The sequence below is a fragment of the Triticum dicoccoides genome, chromosome 1A (genome assembly GCF_002162155.2).
Source record: "Triticum dicoccoides isolate Atlit2015 ecotype Zavitan chromosome 1A, WEW_v2.0, whole genome shotgun sequence".
Lineage (NCBI taxonomy): Eukaryota > Viridiplantae > Streptophyta > Magnoliopsida > Poales > Poaceae > Triticum > Triticum dicoccoides.
In genome coordinates, this window is record NC_041380.1 from 69,453,913 (window position 1) to 69,475,923 (window position 22,011).

The 22,011-nt window shown below is 43.8% G+C and overlaps 1 protein-coding gene across 1 annotated transcript; it reads left to right on the forward strand.

The window, feature by feature from the left end:
• The first annotated feature begins 20,607 nt into the window (after positions 1–20,607).
• Positions 20,608–21,508, forward strand: LOC119351598 (transmembrane protein 234 homolog). The gene is made up of 2 exons (XM_037618613.1): positions 20,608–20,807; positions 21,038–21,508. The coding sequence occupies exons 1-2, from the start codon at positions 20,631–20,633 to the stop codon at positions 21,275–21,277; spliced, it is 417 nt and encodes a 138-aa protein (XP_037474510.1). The 5' UTR covers positions 20,608–20,630; the 3' UTR covers positions 21,278–21,508.
• The last annotated feature ends 503 nt before the right edge of the window (positions 21,509–22,011 follow it).

The following is a 22,011-nucleotide window of genomic DNA, read 5'->3' on the forward strand; positions in this document are numbered from 1 at the left end:
GCAGGTTAGGCGCTTTCTCTTTGATGGTGCTCTCTAGTATGGTGTGTGTTGTAATGTCATTTGGTTTGTTTCAACTCCTCCTCGAAAATAGAAGAGGCTAGGATTTCATCACGTGTGTAGTGTCGTTCCGTGTAGGTCTTGGTTCTTGTGTCCTAGTGGTGACATAAATGAGTCCCTTTGCCCTCCAAAGGTGTTCACTCTGACACCAGCAAACAGGTGAGTGAGTGGTCTCAGGGATCTAGACGACCAAGTCTATTAGGTACTCATCAACCAGACAGGAATTACACAAGACCAACAAGAAAAAACAGTTGAACGATACAATAAGCTGATAGAGCAGCTTCTAGCACAACACATGAAGAAATCACAAAAAGAGAAAAAAAATGAAAGCATAGCTTGAAAATGGTGCTGCCCATCACACTCGGGAACCTAAAACAGAAAATATAAAAGAACAGTGGATTAGCCGACTACCACTAGAAGAACACATGCACGAAGGCTCCACCGTGCTGAGAAGACACAACTCCTTCCTACTCAAATGCCGAAGAGGGGCCTACTCTGCCATCTTGGCTAGAGGACGCCACATCGTCGACTTGAAGAGGCCTCACCCGAGAGCTATGAAAGGAGCCGGCCTCGCGACCACACAGAAAGTATTGAGGAACATAGTAATTTCAAAAAAAAATCTACGCACACGCAGGATCATGGTGATGCATAGCAACGAGAGGGGAGAGTGTTGTCTCCGTACCCCTCGTAGACCGTTCGCGGAAGCATTATATCAACGCGGTTGATGTAGTCGTACGTCTTCATGATCCGACCGATCCAAGTACCAAAAGCACAGCACCTCCAAGTTCTGCACACGTTCGGCTCGGTGACGTCCTCGCCTTCTCGATCCAGCAAGAGGGGCGAAGTAGTAGATGAGTTCCGGCAGCACGACGGCGTGGTGATGGTGTTGGTGAAGAACAATCTCCTCAGGGCTTCGCCTAAGCACTACGAAAACTATGACGGAGGATAAACTAGAGGGGACGGGGTTGCCGGCACACGGCTTGGTGTTTCTTGATGTGTCTTGGGTGCTAGCACTGCCCCTCTATTTATATGTTGAGCCTTGGGGTCGAAACTTGGAGTAAAAGCCTCCACAAAGTCGGTTTCACCCGAAAGGCAAGAGTCCTTCTCGGACTCCAGGGCCAGAAGCCAGGGTTCCCGGCGTCTGAACCCAGACGCCAGGGACCCTAGCGTCTGGCCCCTGGACTCCGCAAAACTTTCTTTTGCGCTTTCCAAAAACCACGTGGGTTTCCCCTTTGGCCCAGATAAAGTGTTCTCGTGCCCAAACATTTTGGGAAACTTCCGGAACCCCTTCATGTGAATTCTGGAACCCTTCCAGAGATCAAACACTACTATCCACATATCAATATTTACTTCCGGACCATTCCGGAGTTCCTCGTCATATCCGTGATCTCATCCGAAACTCCGAACAACATTCGGTCACCAACATACATAACTCATAGTACTATATCGTCAACGAACGTTAAGCGTGCGGACTGATACGTCTCCGTCGTATCTATAATTTTTGATTGTTCCATGCCAATATTCTACAACTTTCATATACTTTTGGCAACTTTTTATACTATTTTTGGGACTAACATATTGATCCAGTGCCCAGTGCTAGTTCCTGTTTGTTGCATGTTTTTTGTTTCGCGGAATATCCATATCAAACGGAGTCCAAATGGGATAAAAATTGACGAAGATTTTTTTGGAATATATATGGTTTTTCGGAAGAAAAATCCACGCGAGACGGTGCCCGAGGGGGCCACGAGGCAGGGGGCGTGCCCCTGACCCTCGTGGCCATCCCGTAAGGCGGTTGGTGCCCTTCTTTCGCTGCAAGAAAGCTAATATCCGGATAGCGATCGTGTTAGAATTTCATCCCAGTCGGAGTTACGGATCTCCGGGAATATAAGAAACGGTGAAAGGGTAGAATCACGGAACGCAGAAACAGAGAGAGACAGAGAGACAGATCCAATCTCGGAGGGGCTCTCGCCCCTCCCATGCCATGGAGGCAAAGGACTAGAGGGGAAACCCTTCTCCCATCTAGGGAGGAGGTCAAGGAAGAAGAAGACGAAGGGGCCCCCTCCCCCTTTCTCTTCCGGTGGCGCCGGAACGCTGTGTGGCCATCATCATCATCACCACCGCGATCTACACCAACACCTCCGCCATCTTCACCAACATCTCCATCACCTTCCCCCCTCTATCTACAGCGGTCCACTCTCCCGCAACCCGCTGTATCCTCTACTTGAACATGGTGCTTTATGCTTCATATTATTATCCAATGATGTGTTGCCATCCTATGATGTCTGAGTAGATTTTCGTTGTCCTATTGGTGGTTGATGAATTGCTATGATTAATTTAATTTGCTTATGGTTATGTTGTTGTCCTTTGGTGCCCATCATATGAGTGCACGCGTGGATCACACCATAGGGTTAGTTGTATGTTGATAGGACTATGTATTGGAGGGCAAGAGTGATAGAAACTTCAACCTAGCATAGAAATTGATGCATACGGGATTGAAGGGGGACCAATATATCTTAATGCTATGGTTGGGTTTTACCTTAATGAACGTTAGTAGTTGCGGATGCTTGCTAATAGTTCCAATCATAAGTGCATAGAATTCCAAGTCAGGGATGACATGCTAGCAGTGGCCTCTCCCACATAATACTTGCTATCGGTCTAGTAAAGTAGTCAACTGCTTAGGTGCAATTTCGCAACTCCTATCACCACTTTTCCACACTCGCTATATTTACTTTATTGCTTCTTTACTTACAACAGCCCCTACTTTTTATTTACTTGCTCTTTATTATCTTGCAAACCTATCCAACAACACCTACAAAGTACTTTTAGCTTCATACTTGTTCTAGGTAAAGAGAACGTCAAGCGTGCGTAGAGTTGTATCGGTGGTCGATGGAACTTGAGGGAATATTTGTTCTGCCTTTAGCTCCTCATTGGGTTAGACACTCTTACTTATCGAAAACTGTTGCGATCCCCTATACTTGTGGGTTATCAAGACCTTTTTCCGGCGCCCTTGCCGGGGAGCAATAGCGTGGGGTGAATATTCTCGTGTGTGCTTGTTTGCTTTATCACTAAGTAATTTTTATTTTTTGTTCTTAGTTGTTTTCTATCTTTAGTTATGGGTAGGAAACGCAAAATACCAAAAAAAATTAGTTGTACGTACTAAACCAATGATTGAAGAACCACTCAAAATATATCATACTACTGGAGCTTATTACTTGGATCATCTTCGATCCCTATGTGCTCGTGCTGAAATCCCAACTAGCTTAGTTGAGGGCAAATCTTTAGATGAGCATGCTTGTTATGTGTGACACCGAATATCTGAAAAAGGGAAAAATTTACCGGGTCAAATTCATCGTTTGCAATGCTATGCTTGGAATTTATGTGAAATATATGATATTACTTGTTGTTCTGAAAACCCTAAGAAACACCTTCCCTATCAATGTGAGTTTAGTGATAATGGAATCGTATCTTCGTATGCTAAGGGTGTTTATAGTTGCAATGATGTTCAACAAATTGAAGGATTTATTGCTTTTAAGTGTGCTTATGAAATTGCTTCTTTGATTGAAACGTATGATGCTACTCATTACAAATCTGAAAATTTTGACATACTTAAATATTGCTATGATAATTATGCTTCTAATGCCTATGTTGAACCATATATTGAGGACTACCCCGCTGTCCAAGAAGAGACTAATATTTTGCAGGAGTCTATGGAAGAAGAAATTGATAAAACTGTGAGCTCATTGGATGAAAAAGATGAGGAGGGGAGCGAAGAACAAAAGGAGGAAGAGCGGATTAGCTACCCATGCCTACCTTCTAATGAGAGTAACTCTTCAACTCATACATTGTTTAATTTCCCTTCGTGCTTACCGAAGGATGATTGCTATGATGATTGTTATGATCCCATTAATTCTCTTGAAATATCCCTTTTTGATGATGCTTGCCATGCTTGTGGCCAAGATGCCAATATGAATTATGCTTATGGAGATGAACTTCCTATAGTTCCTTATGTTAAACATGAAATTGTTGCTATTGCACCCACACATGATAGTCCTATTATCTTTTTGAATTCTCTCGACTACACTATATCGGAGAAGTTTGCCCTTATTAAGGATTATATTGATGGGTTGCCTTTTACCGTTGCACATGATGATTTTGATAGATATAATATGCATGTGCTTGTTGCTCCTACTTGCAATTATTATGAAAGAGGAAATACATCTCCGCCTCTTTATGTTTCCAATACAACAAAATTGCAAGAAACTGTTTATATTATGCATTGGCCTTTAATTTGTGTGCATGAATTGTTCTTTTATGACATGCCTATGCATAGGAAGAGAGTTAGACTTCGTCATTGCATGATATATGTTACTTTGTGCTCAGTACTAAATTACAAATCATTGTTAATTAAAATTGGCTTTGATATACCTTGGGATTCGGGTGGATCCATTACTTGAGCACTATATGCCTAGCTTAATGGCTTTAAAAAAAGCGCTGCCAGGGAGACAACCCGGAAGTTTTAGAGAGTCATTTATTTCTGTTGAGTTCTTTCATATAGTTTAAAAACAACAAAAATAAAGAGGGGAACCCAAAACTTTTTCAAAAAGGAAAGTGAAAGTGAGAAAGACAAGCATTGTTGAAGTGGGAGAGCTCCTTGAACTTTGTTCATACTCATGGCAACTTTGTGAATCTTGATTACAGAAAATTTTCAATAAAAATAATTATCCCCTTGTACAATTCCATTGTATTATAAAAATAATGTGCCAAGGTTTGCCTTTAGGATGTTTTAGATGCTTGTTGGTTTGTACGGTGCAGGACAGAAACTTTGGCTGTAGTGTGTGATTTTACATTTTTAGATGGAACGTCAAATGGTTCTGATTCTTTGTGCACTGTCTTTCTATACAATTTTTTTATTTTTCCTAATTTTGGCATAATTTTTAAAGTATCATAAGTATGGTAAATATTCAGATTATTACAGACTGTTCTGTTTTAGAAAGATTCTGTTTTTGATGCATAGTTTGCTTGTTTTGATGAAACTATCGAGTTATATCAGTGGATTAAGCCATGGAAAAGTTATATTACAGTAGAAACAATGCAAAAACAAAATATGAATTGGTTTGCAACAGTACTTAGAGTAGTGATTTGCTTTACTATACTAACGGATCTTACCGAGTTTTCTGTTGAAGTTTTGTGTGGATGAAGTGTTCGATGATCGAGAAGGTCTCGATGTGGGAAGAAGGAAGAGAGGCAAGAGCTCAAGCTTGGGGGTGCCCGAGGCACCCCAAGTAAATATTCAAGGAGACTCAAGCGTCTAAGCTTGGGGATGCCCCGGAAGGCATCCCCTCTTTCTTCAACAAGTATCGGTATGTTTTGGATTCATTTCGTTCATGCGATATGTGCAATCTTGGAGCGACTTTTACATTTAGTTTTCATTTTTATTTTATGCACCATGCTGGTATGAGATAGTCCTTGGTTGATTTATAGAATGCTCTATGCACTTCACTTATATCTTTTGAGTATGGCTTTATAGAATGCTTCATGTGCTTCACTTATATCATTTGAAGTTTGGATTGCCTGTTTCTCTTCACTTAGATAACCGCCATTTGTAGACTGCTCTTTTGCTTCACTTATATTTGTTAGAGCGTGGGCATATCTTTTGTAAAAAGAACTAAACTCTCTTGCTTCACTTATATCTATTTAGAGAGATGACAGGAACTGGTCATTCACATGGTTAGTCATAAAATCCTACATAAGACTTGTAGATCACTGAATATGATATGTTTGATTCCTTGCAATAGTTTTGTGATATAAAGATGGTGATATTATGGTCATGCTAGTGAGTAGTTGTAGATTAGTAGAAATACTTGTGTTGAGGTTTGTGATTCCCGTAGCATGCACGTATGGTGAACCGTTATGTAACGAAGTCGGAGCATGATTTATTTATTGATTGTCTTCCTTATGAGTGGCGGTCGGGGATGAGCGATGGTCTTTTCCTACCAATCTATCCCCCTAGGAGCATGCGTGTAGTACTTTGTTTCGATGACTAATAAATTTTTGCAATAAGTATGTGAGTTCTTTATGACTAATGTTGAGTCCATGGATTATACGCACTCTTACCCTTCCACCGTTGCTAGCCTCTCTAGTATCGCGCAACTTTCGCCGGTACCATAAACCCACCATATACCTTCCTCAAAATAGCCACCATACCTACCTACCATGGCATTTCCATAGCCATTCCGAGATATATTGCCATGCAACTTCCATCATCGTCATATACATGACTTGAGCATTCATTGTCATATTGCTTTGCATGATCGTAAGATAGCTAGCATGATGTTTTCATGGCTTGTCCATTTTTTATGTCATTGCTACGCTAGATCATTGCACATCCCGGTACACTGCCAAAGGCGTTCATATAGAGTCATGTCTTTGTTCTAGTATCGAGTTGTAATGTCGAGTTGTAAGTAAATAAAAGTGTGATGATCATCATTATTAGAGCATTGCCCAGTGAGGAAAGGATGATGGAGACTATGATTCCCCACAAGTCGGGATGAGACACCAGACGAAAAAATAAAAAAATAAAAAAATATTACAAAAAAAGAGAAAGGCCAAAAAAAGAGAAGGCCCAAAAAAATAAAAAAAATAAAAAAATAAAAAAAATGAGAGAAAAAGATAGAAGGGGCAATGTTACTATCCTTTTACCACACTTGTGCGTCAAAGTAGCACCATGTTCTTCGTGTAGAGAGTCTCTTGAGTTATCACTTTCATATACTAGTGGGAATTTTCATTATAGAACTTGGCTTGTATATTCCGATGATGGGCTTGTTGGGGAACGTAGTAATTTCAAAATTTTCCTACGCACACGCAAGATCATGGTGATGCATAGCAACGAGAGGGGAGAGTGTTGTCTACGTACCCACGCAGACCGACTGCGGAAGCGTTGACACAACGTAGAGGAAGTAGTCGTACGTCTTCCCGATCCGACCGATCCAAGCACCGTTACTCCGGCACCTCCGAGTTCTTAGCACACGTACAGCTCGATGACGATCCCCGGGCTCCAATCCAGCAAAGCGTCGGGGAGGAGTTCCGTCAGCACGACGGCGTGGTGACTATCTTGATGTTCTACCATCGCAGGGCTTCGCCTAAGCACCGCTACAATATGATCGAGGTGGAATATGGTGGCAGGGGGCACCGCACACGGCTAAGGAACGATCTCAAGGATCAACTTGTGTGTACTAGGGTGCCCCCTGCCTCCGTATATAAAGGAGCCAACGGGGAGGGGGCGATCGGCCAAGGAGGGCGCGCCAAGGGAGTTCTACTCCCTCTGGGAGTAGGATTCCCCCCCCCCCCCCAATCCTAGTTGGAATAGGATTCCTCGAGGGGGGAAAGAGAGAGAGGGGGCCGACCACCTCTCCTTGTCCTAATAGGACTAGGGGAGGAGGGAGGCGCGCGGCCCACCTTGGGCTGCCCCTTTCTCCTTTCCACTAAAGCCTACTAAGGCCCATATAGCTCCCGGGGGGTTCCGGTAACCTCCCGGTACTCCGGTAAAATCCCGATTTCACCCGGAACAGTTCCGATATCCAAACATAGGATTCCAATATATCAATCTTTATGTCTCGGCCATTTCGAGACTCCTCGTCATGTCCATGGTCACATCCGGGACTCCGAACAATCTTCGGTACATCAAAATGCATAAACTCATAATAACTGTCATCGTAACGTTAAGCGTGCGGACCCTACGGTTCGAGAACAATGTAGACATGACAGAGACACGTCTCCGGTAAATAACCAATAGCGGGACCTGGATGCCCATATTGGCTCCTACATATTCTACGAAGATCTTTATCGGTCAGACCGCATAACAACATACGTTGTTCCCTTTATCATCGGTATGTTACTTGCCCGAGATTCAATCGTCGGTATCCAATACCTAGTTCAATCTCGTTACCGGCAAGTCTCTTTACTCGTTCCGTAATACATCATCTCGCAACTAACTCATTAGTTGCAATGCTTGCAAGGCTTATGTGATGTGCATTACCGAGAGGGCCCAGAGATACCTCTCCGACAATTGGAGTGACAAATCCTAATCTCGAAATACGCCAACCCAACATCTACCATTGGAGACACCTGTAGAGCTCCTTTATAATCACCCAGTTACGTTGTGACGTTTGGTAGCACACAAAGTGTTCCTCCGGCAAACGGGAGTTGCATAATCTCATAGTCATAGGAACATGTATAAGTCATGAAGAAAGCAATAGCAACATACTAAACGATCGGGTGCTAAGCTAATGGAATGGGTCATGTCAATCAGATCATTCAACTAATGATGTGACTTCGTCAATCAAATAACAACACTTTGTTCATGGTTAGGAAACATAACCATCTTTGATTAAGGAGCTAGTCAAGTAGAGGCATACTAGTGACACTAAGTTTGTCTATGTATTCACACATGTATTATGTTTCCGGTTAATACAATTCTAGCATGAATAATAAACATTTATCATGATATAAGGAAATAAATAATAACTTTATTATTGCCTCTAGGGCATATTTCCTTCAGTCTCCCACTTGCACTAGAGTCAATAATCTAGATTACACAGTAATGATTCTAACACCCATGGAGCCTTGGTGCTGATCATGTTTTGCTCATGGAAGAGGCTTAGTCAACGGGTCTGAAACATTGAGATCCGTATGTATCTTGCAAATCTCTATGTCTCCCACCTGGACTAGATCCCGGATGGAATTGAAGCATCTCTTGATGTGCTTGGTTCTCTTGTGAAATCTGGATTCCTTTGCCAAGGCAATTGCACCAGTATTGTCACAAAAGATTTTCATTGGACCCGATGCACTAGGTATGACACCTAGATCGAATATGAACTCCTTCATCCAGACTCCTTCATTCGCTGCTTCCGAAGCAGCTATGTACTCCACTTCACATGTAGATCCCGCTACGACGCTTTGTTTAGAACTGCACCAACTGACAGCTCCACCGTTTAATGTAAACACGTATCCGGTTTGCGATTTAGAATCGTCCGGATCAGTGTCAAAGCTTGCATCGACGTAACCTTTTACGGTGAGCTCTTTGTCACCTCCATATACGAGAAACATATCCTTAGTCCTTTTCAGGTATTTCAGGATGTTCTTGACCGCTGTCCAGTGATCCACTCCTGGATTACTTTGGTACCTCCCTGCTAAGCTTATAGCAAGGCACACATCAGGTCTGGTACATAGCATTGCATACATGATAGAGCCTATTGCTGAAGCATAGGGAACATCTTTCATTTTCTCTCTATCTTCTGCAGTGGTCGGGCATTGAGTCTTACTCAACTTCACACCTTGTAACACAGGCAAGAACCCTTTCTTTGCTTGATCCATTTTGAACTTCTTCAAAACTTTGCCAAGGTATGTGCTTTGTGAAAGTCCAGTTAGGCGTCTTGATCTATCTCTATACATCTTAATGCCTAATATGTAAGCAGCTTGACCGAGGTCTTTCATTGAAAAACTTTTATTCAAGTATCCCTTTATGCTATCCAGAAATTCTACATCATTTCCAATCAGTAATATGTCATCCACATATAATATCAGAAATGCTACAGAGCTCCCACTCACTTTCTTGTAAATATAGGCTTCTCCGAAAGTCTGTATAAAACCAAATGCTTTGATCACACTATCAAAGCGTTTATTCCAACTCCGAGAGGCTTGCACCAGTCCATAAATGGATCGCTGGAGCTTGCACACTTTGTTAGCTCCCTTTGGATCGACAAAACCCTCTGGTTGCATCATATACAACTCATCTTCCAAAAATCCATTCAGGAATGCAGTTTTGACATCCATCTGCCAAATTTCATAATCATAAAATGTGGCAATTGCTAACATGAATCGGACAGACTTAAGCATCGCTACGGGTGAGAAGGTCTCATCGTAGTCAATCCCTTGAACTTGTCGAAAACCTTTTGCGACAAGTCGAGCTTTGTAGATAGTAATATTACCGTTAGCGTCAGTCTTCTTCTTGAAGATCCATTTATTCTCAATTGCTTGCCGATCATCAGGCAAGTCAACCAAAGTCCATACTTTGTTCTCATACATGGATCCCATCTCAGATTTCATGGCTTCAAGCCACTTTGCGGAATCTGGGCTCACCATCGCTTCTTCATAGTTCATAGGTTCATCATGATCTAGTAGCATGACTTCCAGAACAGGATTACCGTACCACTTTGGTGCGGATCTCACTCTGGTTGATCTACGAGGTTCAGTAGTATCTTGATCTAAAGTTTCATGCTCATCATCATTAGCTTCCTCACTAACTGGTGTAGGTGTCACTGAAACAGTTTTCTGTGATGTACTACTTTCCAATAAGGGAGCAGGTACAGTTACCTCGTCAAGTTCTACTTTTCTCCCACTCACTTCTTTCGAGAGAAACTCCTTCTCTAGAAAGGATCCATTCTTAGCAACGAATGTCTTGCCTTCGGATCTGTGATAGAAGGTGTACCCAACAGTCTCCTTTGGGTATCCTATGAAGACACTTTTTTCCAATTTGTGTTCGAGCTTATCAGGTTGAAGCTTTTTCACATAAGCATCGCAGCCCCAAATTTTAAGAAACGACAACTTTGGTTTCTTGCCAAACCATAGTTCATAAGGTGTCGTCTCAACGGATGTTGATGGTGCCCTATTTAACGTGAATGCGGCCGTCTCTAAAGCATATCCCCAAAACGATAGCGGTAAATCAGTAAGAGACATCATAGATCGCACCATATCTAGTAAAGTACGATTACGACGTTCGGACACACCATTACGCTGTGGTGTTCCAGGTGGCGTGAGTTGCGAAACTATTCCGCATTGTTTCAAATGTACACCAAACTCGTAACTCAAATATTCTCCTCCACGATCAGACCGTAGAAACTTTATTTTCTTGTTACGATGATTTTCAACTTCACTCTGAAATTCTTTGAACTTTTCAAATGTTTCAGACTTGTGTTTCATTAAGTAGATATACCCATGTCTGCTTAAGTCATCTGTGAAGGTGAGAAAATAACGATATCCGCCACGAGCCACAATATTCATCGGACCACATACATCTGTATGTATGATTTCCAATAAATCTGTTGCTCTCTCCATAGTACCGGAGAACGGCGTTTTAGTCATCTTGCCCATGAGGCACGGTTCGCAAGTACCAAGTGATTCATAATCAAGTGGTTCCAAAGTCCATCAATATGGAGTTTCTTCATGCGCTTTACACCGATATGACCCAAACGGCAGTGCCACAAATAAGTTGCACCATCATTATCAACTCTGCATCTTTTGGCTTCAACATTATGAATATGTGTGTTACTACTATCGAGATTCAACAAGAATAGACCACTCTTCAAGGGTGCATGACCATAAAAGATATTACTCATATAAATAGAACAACCATTATTCTCTGATTTAAATGAATAACCGTCTCGCATCAAACAAGATCCAGATATAATGTTCATGCTCAACGCTAGCACCAAATAACAATTATTTAGGTCTAATACTAATCCCGAAGGTAGATGTAGAGGTAGCGTGCCGACCGTGATCACATCGACTTTGGAACCGTTTCCCACGCGCATCATCACCTCGTCCTTTGCTAGTGTTCGCTTAATCCGTAGTCCCTGTTTCGAGTTGCAAATATTAGCAACAGAACCAGTATCAAATACCCAGGTGCTACTGCGAGCTCTAGTAAGGTACACATCAATAACATGTATATCACATATACCTTTGTTCACCTTGCCATCCTTCTTATCCGCCAAATACTTGGGGCAGTTCCGCTTCCAGTGACCAGTCTGCTTGCAGTAGAAGCACTCAGTTTCAGGCTTAGGTCTAGACTTGGGTTTCTTCTCTTGAGCAGCAACTTGTTTGCCGTTCTTCTTGAAGTTTCCCTTCTTCTTCCATTTGCCCTTTTTCTTGAAACCAGTGGTCTTGTTGACCATCAACACTTGATGCTCCTTTTTGATTTCTACCTCCGCAGCTTTCAGCATTGCGAAGAGCTCGGGAATAGTCTTGTTCATCCCTTGCATATTATAGTTCATCACGAAGCTCTTGTAGCTTGGTGGCAGTGATTGGAGAATTCTGTCAATGACGCAATCATCTGGAAGATTAACTCCCAATTGAATCAAGTGATTATTATACCCAGACATTTTGAGTATATGCTCACTGACAGAACTGTTCTCCTCCATCTTGCAGCTGTAGAACTTATTGGAGACTTCATATCTCTCAATTCGGGCATTTGCTTGAAATATTAACTTCAACTCCTGAAACATCTCATATGCTCCATGACATTCAAAACATCGTTGAAGTCCCGATTCTAAGCCGTAAAGCATGGCACACTGAACTATCGAGTAGTCATCAGCTTTGCTCTGCCAGACGTTCATAACATCTGGTGTTGCTCCAGCAGCAGGCCTGGCACCCAGCGGTGCTTCCAAGACGTAATTCTTCTGAGCAGCAATGAGGATAATCCTCAAGTTACGGACCCAGTCCGTGTAATTGCTACCATCATCTTTCAACTTTGATTTCTCAAGGAACGCATTAAAATTCAACGGAACAACAGCACGAGCCATCTATCTACAATCAACATAAACAAGAAAGATACTATCAGGTACTAAGTTCATGATAAGTTTAAGTTCAATTAATCAAATTACTTAAGAACTCCCACTTAGATAGACATCCCTCTAATCCTCTAAGTGATCACGTGATCCAAATCAACTAAACCATAACCGATCATCACGTGAGATGGAGTAGTTTTCAATGGTGAACATCGTTATGTTGATCATATCTACTATATGATTCACGCTCGACCTTTCGGTCTCCGTGTTCCGAGGCCATATCTGCATATGCTAGGCTCGTCAAGTTTAACCTGAGTATTCTGCATGTGCAAAAACTGGCTTGCACCCGTTGTAGATGGACGTAGAGCTTATCACACCCGATCATCACATGGTGTCTGGGCACGACGAACTTTGGCAACGGTGCATACTCAGGGAGAACACTTCTTGATAATTTAGTGAGAGATCATCTTATAATGCTACCGTCAATCAAAGCAAGATAAGATGCATAAAAAGATAAACATCACATGCAATCAATATAAGTGATATGATATGGCCATCATCATCTTGTGCTTGTGATCTCCATCTCCGAAGCACCGTCATGATCACCATCGTCACCGGCGCGACACCTTGATCTCCATCGTAGCATCGTTGTCGTCTCGCCAATCTTATGCTTCCACGACTATCGCTACCGCTTAGTGATAAAGTAAAGCATTACATCGCGATTGCATTGCATACAATAAAGCGACAACCATATGGCTCCTGCCAGTTGCCGATAACTCGGTTACAAAACATGATCATCTCATACAATAAAATTCATCATCATACCTTGACCATATCACATCACAACATGCCCTGCAAAAACAAGTTAGACGTCCTCTACTTTGTTGTTGCAAGTTTTACGTGGCTGCTACGGGCTTAAGCAAGAACCAATCTCACCTACGCATCAAAACCACAACGATAGTTTGTCAATTTGACTCCGTTTTAACCTTCGCAAGGACCGGGCGTAGCCATAATCGGTTCAACTAAAGTTGGAGAGACAGTCGCCCGCAAGCCACCTATGTGCAAAGCATGTCGGGGGAACCGGTCTCGCGTAAGCGTACGCGTAATGTTGGTCCGGGTCGTCTCGTCCAACAATACCGCTGAACCAAAGTATGACATGCTGGTAGGCAGTATGACTTATATCACCCACAACTCACTTGTGTTCTACTCGTGCATATAACATCAACATATAAAACCTAGGCTCGGATGCCACTGTTGGGGAACGTAGTAATTTCAAAATTTTCCTACGCACACGCAAGATCATGGTGATGCATAGCAACGAGAGGGGAGAGTGTTGTCTACATACCCACGCAGACCGACTGCGGAAGCGTTGACACAACATAGAGGAAGTAGTCGTGCGTCTTCCCGATCCGACCGATCCAAGCACCATTACTCCGCCACCTCCGAGTTCTTAGCACACGTACAGCTCGATGACGATCCCCGGGCTCCGATCCAGCAAAGCGTCGGGGAGGAGTTCCGTCAGCACGACGGCGTGGTGACGATCTTGATGTTCTACCGTCGCAGGGCTTCGCCTAAGCACCGCTACAATATGATCAAGGTGGAATATGGTGGCAGGGGCACCGCACACGGCTAAGGAACGATCTCAAGGATCAACTTGTGTGTACTAGGGTGCCCCTGCCTCCGTATATAAAGGAGCCAAGGGGGAGGGGGCGGCCGGCCAAGGAGGGCGCGCCAAGGGAGTTCTACTCCCTCTGGGAGTAGGATTCCCCCCCCCCCCAATCCTAGTTGGAATAGGATTCCTCGAGGGGGGAAAGAGAGAGAGGGGGCCGGCCACCTCTCCTTGTCCTAATAGGACTAGGGGAGGGGGGAGGCGCGCGTCCCACCTTGGGCTGCCCCTTTCTCCTTTCCACTAAAGCCCACTAAGGCCCATATAGCTCCCGGGGGGTTCCGGTAACCTCCCGGTACTCCGGTAAAATCCCGATTTCACCCGGAACAGTTCCGATATCCAAACATAGGCTTCCAATATATCAATCTTTATGTCTCGAACATTTCGAGACTCCTCGTCATGTCCATGGTCACATCCGGGACTCCGAACAATCTTCGGTACATCAAAATGCATAAACTCATAATAATTGTCATCGTAACGTTAAGCGTGCGGACCCTATGGTTCGAGAACAATGTAGACATGACCGAGACACGTCTCCAGTCAATAACCAATAGCGGGACCTGGATGCCCATATTGGCTCCTACATATTCTACGAAGATCTTTATCGGTCAGACCGCATAACAACATATGTTGTTCCCTTTGTCATCGGTATGTTACTTGCCCGAGATTCGATCGTCGGTATCCAATACCTAGTTCAATCTCGTTACCGGCAAGTCTCTTTACTCGTTCCGTAATACATCATCTCGCAACTAACTCATTAGTTGCAATGCTTGCAAGGCTTATGTGATGTGCATTACCGAGAGGGCCCAGAGATACCTCTCCGACAATTGGAGTGACAAATCCTAATCTCGAAATACGCCAACCCAACATCTACCATTGGAGACACCTGTAGAGCTCCTTTATAATCACCCAGTTACGTTGTGACATTTGGTAGCACACAAAGTGTTCCTCCGGCAAACGGGAGTTGCATAATCTCATAGTCATAGGAACATGTATAAGTCATGAAGAAAGCAATAGCAACATACTAAACGACCGGGTGCTAAGCTAATGGAATGGGTCATGTGAATCAGATCATTCAACTAATGATGTGACCTCGTTAATCAAATAACAACACTTTGTTCATGGTTAGGAAACATAACCATCTTTGATTAACGAGCTAGTCAAGTAGAGGCATACTGGTGACACTAAGTTTGTCTATGTATTCACACATGTATTATGTTTCCGGTTAATACAATTCTAGCATGAATAATAAACATTTATCATGATATAAGGAAATAAATAATAACTTTATTATTGCCTCTAGGGCATATTTCCTTCAGGGCTTCCTCAAATGTCCGAGGTCTTCATGAGCAAGAAAGTTGGATGCACACCCACTTAGTTTCAGTTTGAGCTTTCATACACTTATAGCTCTAGTGCATCCGTTGCATGGCAATCCCTTCTCACTCACATTGATATCTATTGATGGGCATCTCCATAGCCCGTTGATACGCCTAGTTGATGTGAGACTATCTTCTCCTTGTTGTCTTCCCCACAACCACCATTCTATTCCACCTATAGTGCTATGTCCATGACTCACGCTCATGTATTGCGTGAAAGTTGAAAATGTTTGAGAACGTCAAAAGTATGAAACAATTGCTTGGTTGTCATCGGGGTTGTGCATGATATGAATATTTTCTATGGTGAAGATGGAGCATAGCCAGACTATATGATTTTATAGGGATAACTTTCTTTGGTCATGTTATTTTGAAAAGACATGATTGCTTTATTAGTAGGCTTGAAGTATTATTGTTTTTATCTCAAATGATAGACTATTGCTTTGAATCACTCATGTGATCAAGATTATGCTAGGTAGCATTCCACATCAAAAATTATCTTTTTTCTCATTTACCTACTCGAGGACAAGCAAGAATTAAGCTTGGGGATGCTGATACGTCTCCGTCGTATCTATAATTTTTGATTGTTCCATGCCAATATTCTACAATTTTCATATACTTTTGGCAACTTTTTATACTATTTTTGGGACTAACATATTGATCCAGTGCCCAGTGCCAGTTCCTGTTTGTTGCATGTTTTTTGTTTCGCAGAATATCCATATCAAATGGAGTCCAAACGGGATAAAAACTGACGGAGATTTTTTGGAATCTATATGATTTTTGGGAAGAAAAATCCACGTGAGACGGTGCCCCAGGGGGCCACGAGGCAGGGGGCACGCCCCTGACCCTCGTTGCCACCCCGTAAGCCGGTTGATGCCCTTCTTTCGCGGCAAGAAAGCTAATATCCGGATAGAGATCGTGTTAGAATTTCATCCCAATAGGAGTTACGGATCTCCGGGAATATAAGAAACGGTGAAAGGGTAGAATCACGAAACGCAGAAACAGAGAGAGACAGAGAGACAGATCCAATCTCGGAGGGGCTCTCGCCCCTCCCATGCCATGGAGGCCAAGGACCATAGGGGAAACCCTTCTCCCATCTAGGGAGGAGGTCAAGGAAGAAGAAGACGAAGGGCCCCCCTCTCCCTTTCTCTTCCGGTGGCGCCGGAACGCTGTCGTGGCCATCATCATCATCACCACGATCTACACCAACACCTCCGCCATCTTCACCAACATCTCCATCACCTTCCCCCCTCTATCTACAGCGGTCCACTCTCCCGCAACCCGCTGTACCCTCTACTTGAACATGGTGCTTTATGCTTCATATTATTATCCAATGATGTGTTGCCATCCTATGATGTCTGAGTAGATTTTCGTTGTCCTATTGGTGGTTGATGAATTGCTATGATTGATTTAATTTGCTTGTGGTTATGTTGTTGTCCTTTGGTGCCCATCATATGAGTGCGCGCATGGATCAGACCATAGGGTTAGTTGTATGTTGATAGGACTATGTATTGGAGGGCAAGAGTAACAGAAACTTCAACCTAGCATAGAAATTGATGCATACAGGATTGAAGGGGGACCAATATATCTTAATGCTATGGTTGGGTTTTACCTTAATGAACGTTAGTAGTTGCAGATGCTTACTAATAGTTCCAATCATATGTGCATAGAATTCCTAGTCAGGGATGACATGCTAGCAGTGGCCTCTCCCACATAATACTTGTTATCGGTCTAGTAAAGTAGTCAACTGCTTAGGGGCAATTTTGCAACTCCTACCACCACTTTTCCACACTCTCTATATTTACTTTATTGCTTCTTCACTTACAACAGCCCCTACTTTTTATTTACTTGCTCTTTATTATCTTCCAAACCTATCCAACAACACCTACAAAGTACTTTTAGCTTCATACTTGTTCTAGGTAAAGCGAACGTCAAGCGTGCGTAGAGTTGTATCGGTGGTCGATAGAACTTGAGGGAATATTTGTTCTGCCTTTAGCTCCTCGTTGGGTTCGACACTCTTACTTATTGAAAACTATTGTGATCCCCTATACTTGTGGGTTATCAAGACGGACCCTACGGGTCCGAGAACTATGTAGACATGACTGAGACACCTCTCTGGTCAATAACCAATAGCGGGACCTGGATGCCCATATTGGCTCCTACATATTCTACGAAGATCTTTATCGGCCAGACCGCATAACAACATACGTTGTTCACTTTGTCATCGGTATGCCACTTGCCCGAGATTCGATCGTCGGTATCTCAATACCTAGTTCAATCTCGTTACCGGCAAGTCTCTTTACTCGTTCTATAACACATCATCCCGCAACTAACTCATTAGTTGCAATGCTTGCAAGGCTTAAGTGATGTGTATTACCGAGTGGGCCCAGAGATACCTCTCCGACAATCGGAGTGACAAATCCTAATCTCGAAATACGCCAACCCAACAAGTACCTTCGGAGACACCTGTAGAGCACCTTTATAATCACCCAGTTACGTTGTGACGTTTGGTAGCACACAAAGTGTTCCTTCGGTAAACGGGAGTTGCATAATCTCATAGTCATAGGAACATGTATAAGTGATGAAGAAAGCAAAGCAATAGCAACAAACTAAACGATCAAGTGCTAAGCTAACGGAATGGGTCAAGTCAATCACATCATTCTCCTAATGATGTGATCTCGTTAATCAAATGACAACTCTTTGTCTATGGCTAGGAAACATAACCATCTTTGATCAACGAGCTAGTGAAATAGAGGCATACTAGTGACACTCTGTTTGTCTATGTATTCACACATGTATCATGTTTCTGGTTAATACAATTCTAGCATGAATAATAGACATTTGTCATGATATAAGGAAATAAATAATAACTTTATTATTGCCTCTAGGGCATATTTCCTTCAGAAAGAACACAACAAATGAATTGCTCGAAGCATGAAGGACACCACGTCGACTATAATAGTGCCACCCTCAGAGACCCAAGTGAAGATGGAGAGTTATTAGTGGCAATCGAAGGCGAAAGAACGACACCGAGGCTAAGCCTAGGCGACAAACAAGTTGAAAACACGACTAGACTTTGTAGAAAGGGGCCTTGCACCCAGCATCGTGGCCGTGCCGCTGCCATCGGGAAGGAGAACCCTATCCCCATTAGGCCATAGACGAAAAATACATTGCAGATCCAAAATGACACATGTACAACACCCGCCGTCAAAGGACGATCCAAGTACTGCCTTCACTAACTAGAGTTGGACTTGCCACCAAAGGACGAACGCAGATGAGCACCCTATACATCCGAAAGCAACCCTTGGTGGTTGTTTGCAGGCAAAGATAATGCATAACCTGTGTCTATCAGAATAAAGAATATGTTGCCTCGGAGCATTTCGCTGCTCAATACCTAGGATGAAGCCTTTGAATTTCATGAGCCAAAGCTCCAGAATATAACGCCTCACGAATCTCCAACTTGAGAAATCAACAAGATCAGTCTCTAGCCCATGCATAGTACACTAGTAGAGAATCATGCTTTGCATGCGGATTTCGCACATGGAACATTGCCGGTTGCGCAATCCACCTCAAAGTCAGCATCGCTAATACGCGGAATAATGCAGGCAGTTTCAAAAACCAGCCGCAAGCAGTTTAATTAAGTAAACTGCCTCCAATGCTGAGATTGCCAGAGGCGTTTCTTTCATCTGTAACTGCCTCAAATGCCTGAATTGTCCTTTTTATTGTTGGATTTTGTTTGGAATATCTTAATACATTTCTGCAACATTCACAATACACAATTACAACCTTCTCATAATGCAGATGCATGTTCCTCTCATAACTGCACTGTATTATGCAAATACATACGTCTAAAGTATGCAACAAACTACAAGTGTAATGTGTCTAGGGATGACATATGCTACAAAGTGCAAATAAAGCCCGACGAAGAGACGAAGCATCCCCCAACCTTTTTGAGTATGCTTGATGCTTGCTGACTTTCTATCATCCAATCCACAACAAATCGAATGAAATCGCTTCGGTTTTCTTTTCTCTTGATGAAAACCCTTATTTCGCTCTCGCTCGCCGCTGAGCCAAAACCGAAAAAAGTAGAAGTATAATAAGAATATCGCCAGAAGCAGAAGCAAAGAACTTGCAAAAGATGATGGTCAAAAACAAAGAGTAGATCCCTTCCAATGCAGCTGCCATCAGATAGGTAGACAATAGCCAATAGTATCAGTGAACTGCCAAATGAAGAAACGCTGCCAACATCACCCTCGCACCCACCTACCCCTGCTCCAGCAAACCGTAACAAACCTCATTCCACCGCACATCAAATCCCTCCCCAACAGCCCCCACGTCTCCTCTGTAAACAGCCCTGACTGGACAACCGAGCGACACGTGCCTCACGACGCCCTCTCAGTCGCCAGGTCGCCTTTGACCAAGAAAGACTTACAGTCCCACTCATCAACAAATCAGGCCCCATGCGTCTACACAACTGAACAAAATGACCTATAGAAGAGGCTAACTCACGCAGCCTAGATCACATTTGGACGACCGAGAAAAAATGATGTAAGAAACAAAACAGTGACCTGAATCGCTCCTAGGAGTTTAACGAGCAATGTTACATCTACGAAAGGTTAGGTAAGGAATTTACGTAATTGATGATGTGGAGTACTGTGATTGGGGATAGGGGGCAAAAGAATTAGTTGGAAGGCTATGTAGGCGTCCAGTAGATGTAGTATTATTCGAGTTTAACCCCTACTAGGGTGCTTAGTGATTTAGAAAATTAGCATACCCAAACCAAAACTCGTCAATTTTTTGTAACTTCTCTATAGTCTAGCGGTTAGCCAAAATTTGAAATTACCCAAACACAAAATTTCTTTTCAGAGGCCGAAATTTGAAATTACACAAACACAAACCTTCGAAAGCCAAAGTTCAGCGTAACCCAAACAAGTCAGCAAAGATCCAGGCACAGTGAGGAAAGCAGAGAAAGGGATGCCCCAGATCCACCGCAAGCGGGCGAGCATGGCGGCGGTAGGCGGCGACGCGGCGAGCATGGTGGCGGTGGGCCTGGTGTGGGGCGCCACGAACGCGCTGATGCGCCGGGGCGCACTTGTCTGGGACCGCCGCTCCCGCTCCCTTCCTGCCGGCACCGGCGCCGTCCGGCGGTGGGCCGACCTCCTGGGAAAAAAATTATATGAGACCAGGTCTCACAGATTAGCAGGTGAGACCCATCCTGATGTATGGCACGTGGCATTCACAAATCACAAAGCATCCACCCCACCCCCACCTGAAATCAGGGGGGGAGAGATTAGATGCTTTGTGATTTGTGAATGCCACATGTCATTCATCAAGGCGGGTCTCACCTGATTTATATGAGACCTGGTCTCATATAATTTTTTTCCGACCTCCTGCTCACGTGGCAGTACTCGGCGTCGTTCCTCGCCAACCTCTCGGCCTCCGCCGCCTTCTTCCGCCTCCTCGGCGACTCGCCCATCTCCGTCGCCATGCCAGTCACCAACGCCACCACCTTCGCCGCCACCGCCGTCGCCGCCGCACTCCTCGGGGAGGCCACCCGCGCCGCGCCCGCCGCGCTCGGCACCGCGCTCATCGTCCTCGGCGTCTGGGTCTGCATTGTCTAACTCGCTAACCCTCGTCCGTTCCAACTTCCAAGGGTCCTCATCTGTCTTTCGTGTTGTCTGTAGAATTAGCTCGAATTTGGTCTGCTTGCGGTAAATCTGTCCGTTCATAACATGTGCCTTTGATGCTGATATTTAGGTTGTTTCTCATTTTGGCCTTTAGCAATCTTGCTTATTTCAGGCCTGGATGGATAGGGAACTAGGTAATTGTATCACATGGTGTGTTGAACAACACTGCAGCATCTCAATTCATCAATTCTCTGTTCCCCTTGTTTGTGCCATCTGAGTCAGTTCTGTTTGTTTCCAGGATCAGTTACCTAAGGCCCCGTTCGGCAATGCGCCGGCTCCTTGAAATCCACGGATCTGCAGAGCATCGGTTTGCCCGCTTCAAGACTTTTCACTGTAGCTCCGTCCGCTCCCGGAGCGGAGCAGTGGAGCGGATGGGGGCCTAAGAATAACCTGATCGTGGCCCACGTGTGCTAAATCAGCATCAAATCCGTGTGTTACCAAGGCGTCCTACTTTAAGTGGGCGTAAGGAGCTTGGGTAAAGCACGGCGCCTAAATGATTATGAATGCAAAGGTATCGGGTTTGTTGGACTCGTCTACAAAGCCGAAAACTGAAGACCGAAGATGAAGCAATGACTCGGAGGAGCCGAGCAATGTCCTCAGTTTGAAGATCAGTTTAGGGGCTGCTGATGGTGTCCTATGTAGGAAGATAACTACGTCGGTCTCGGGAT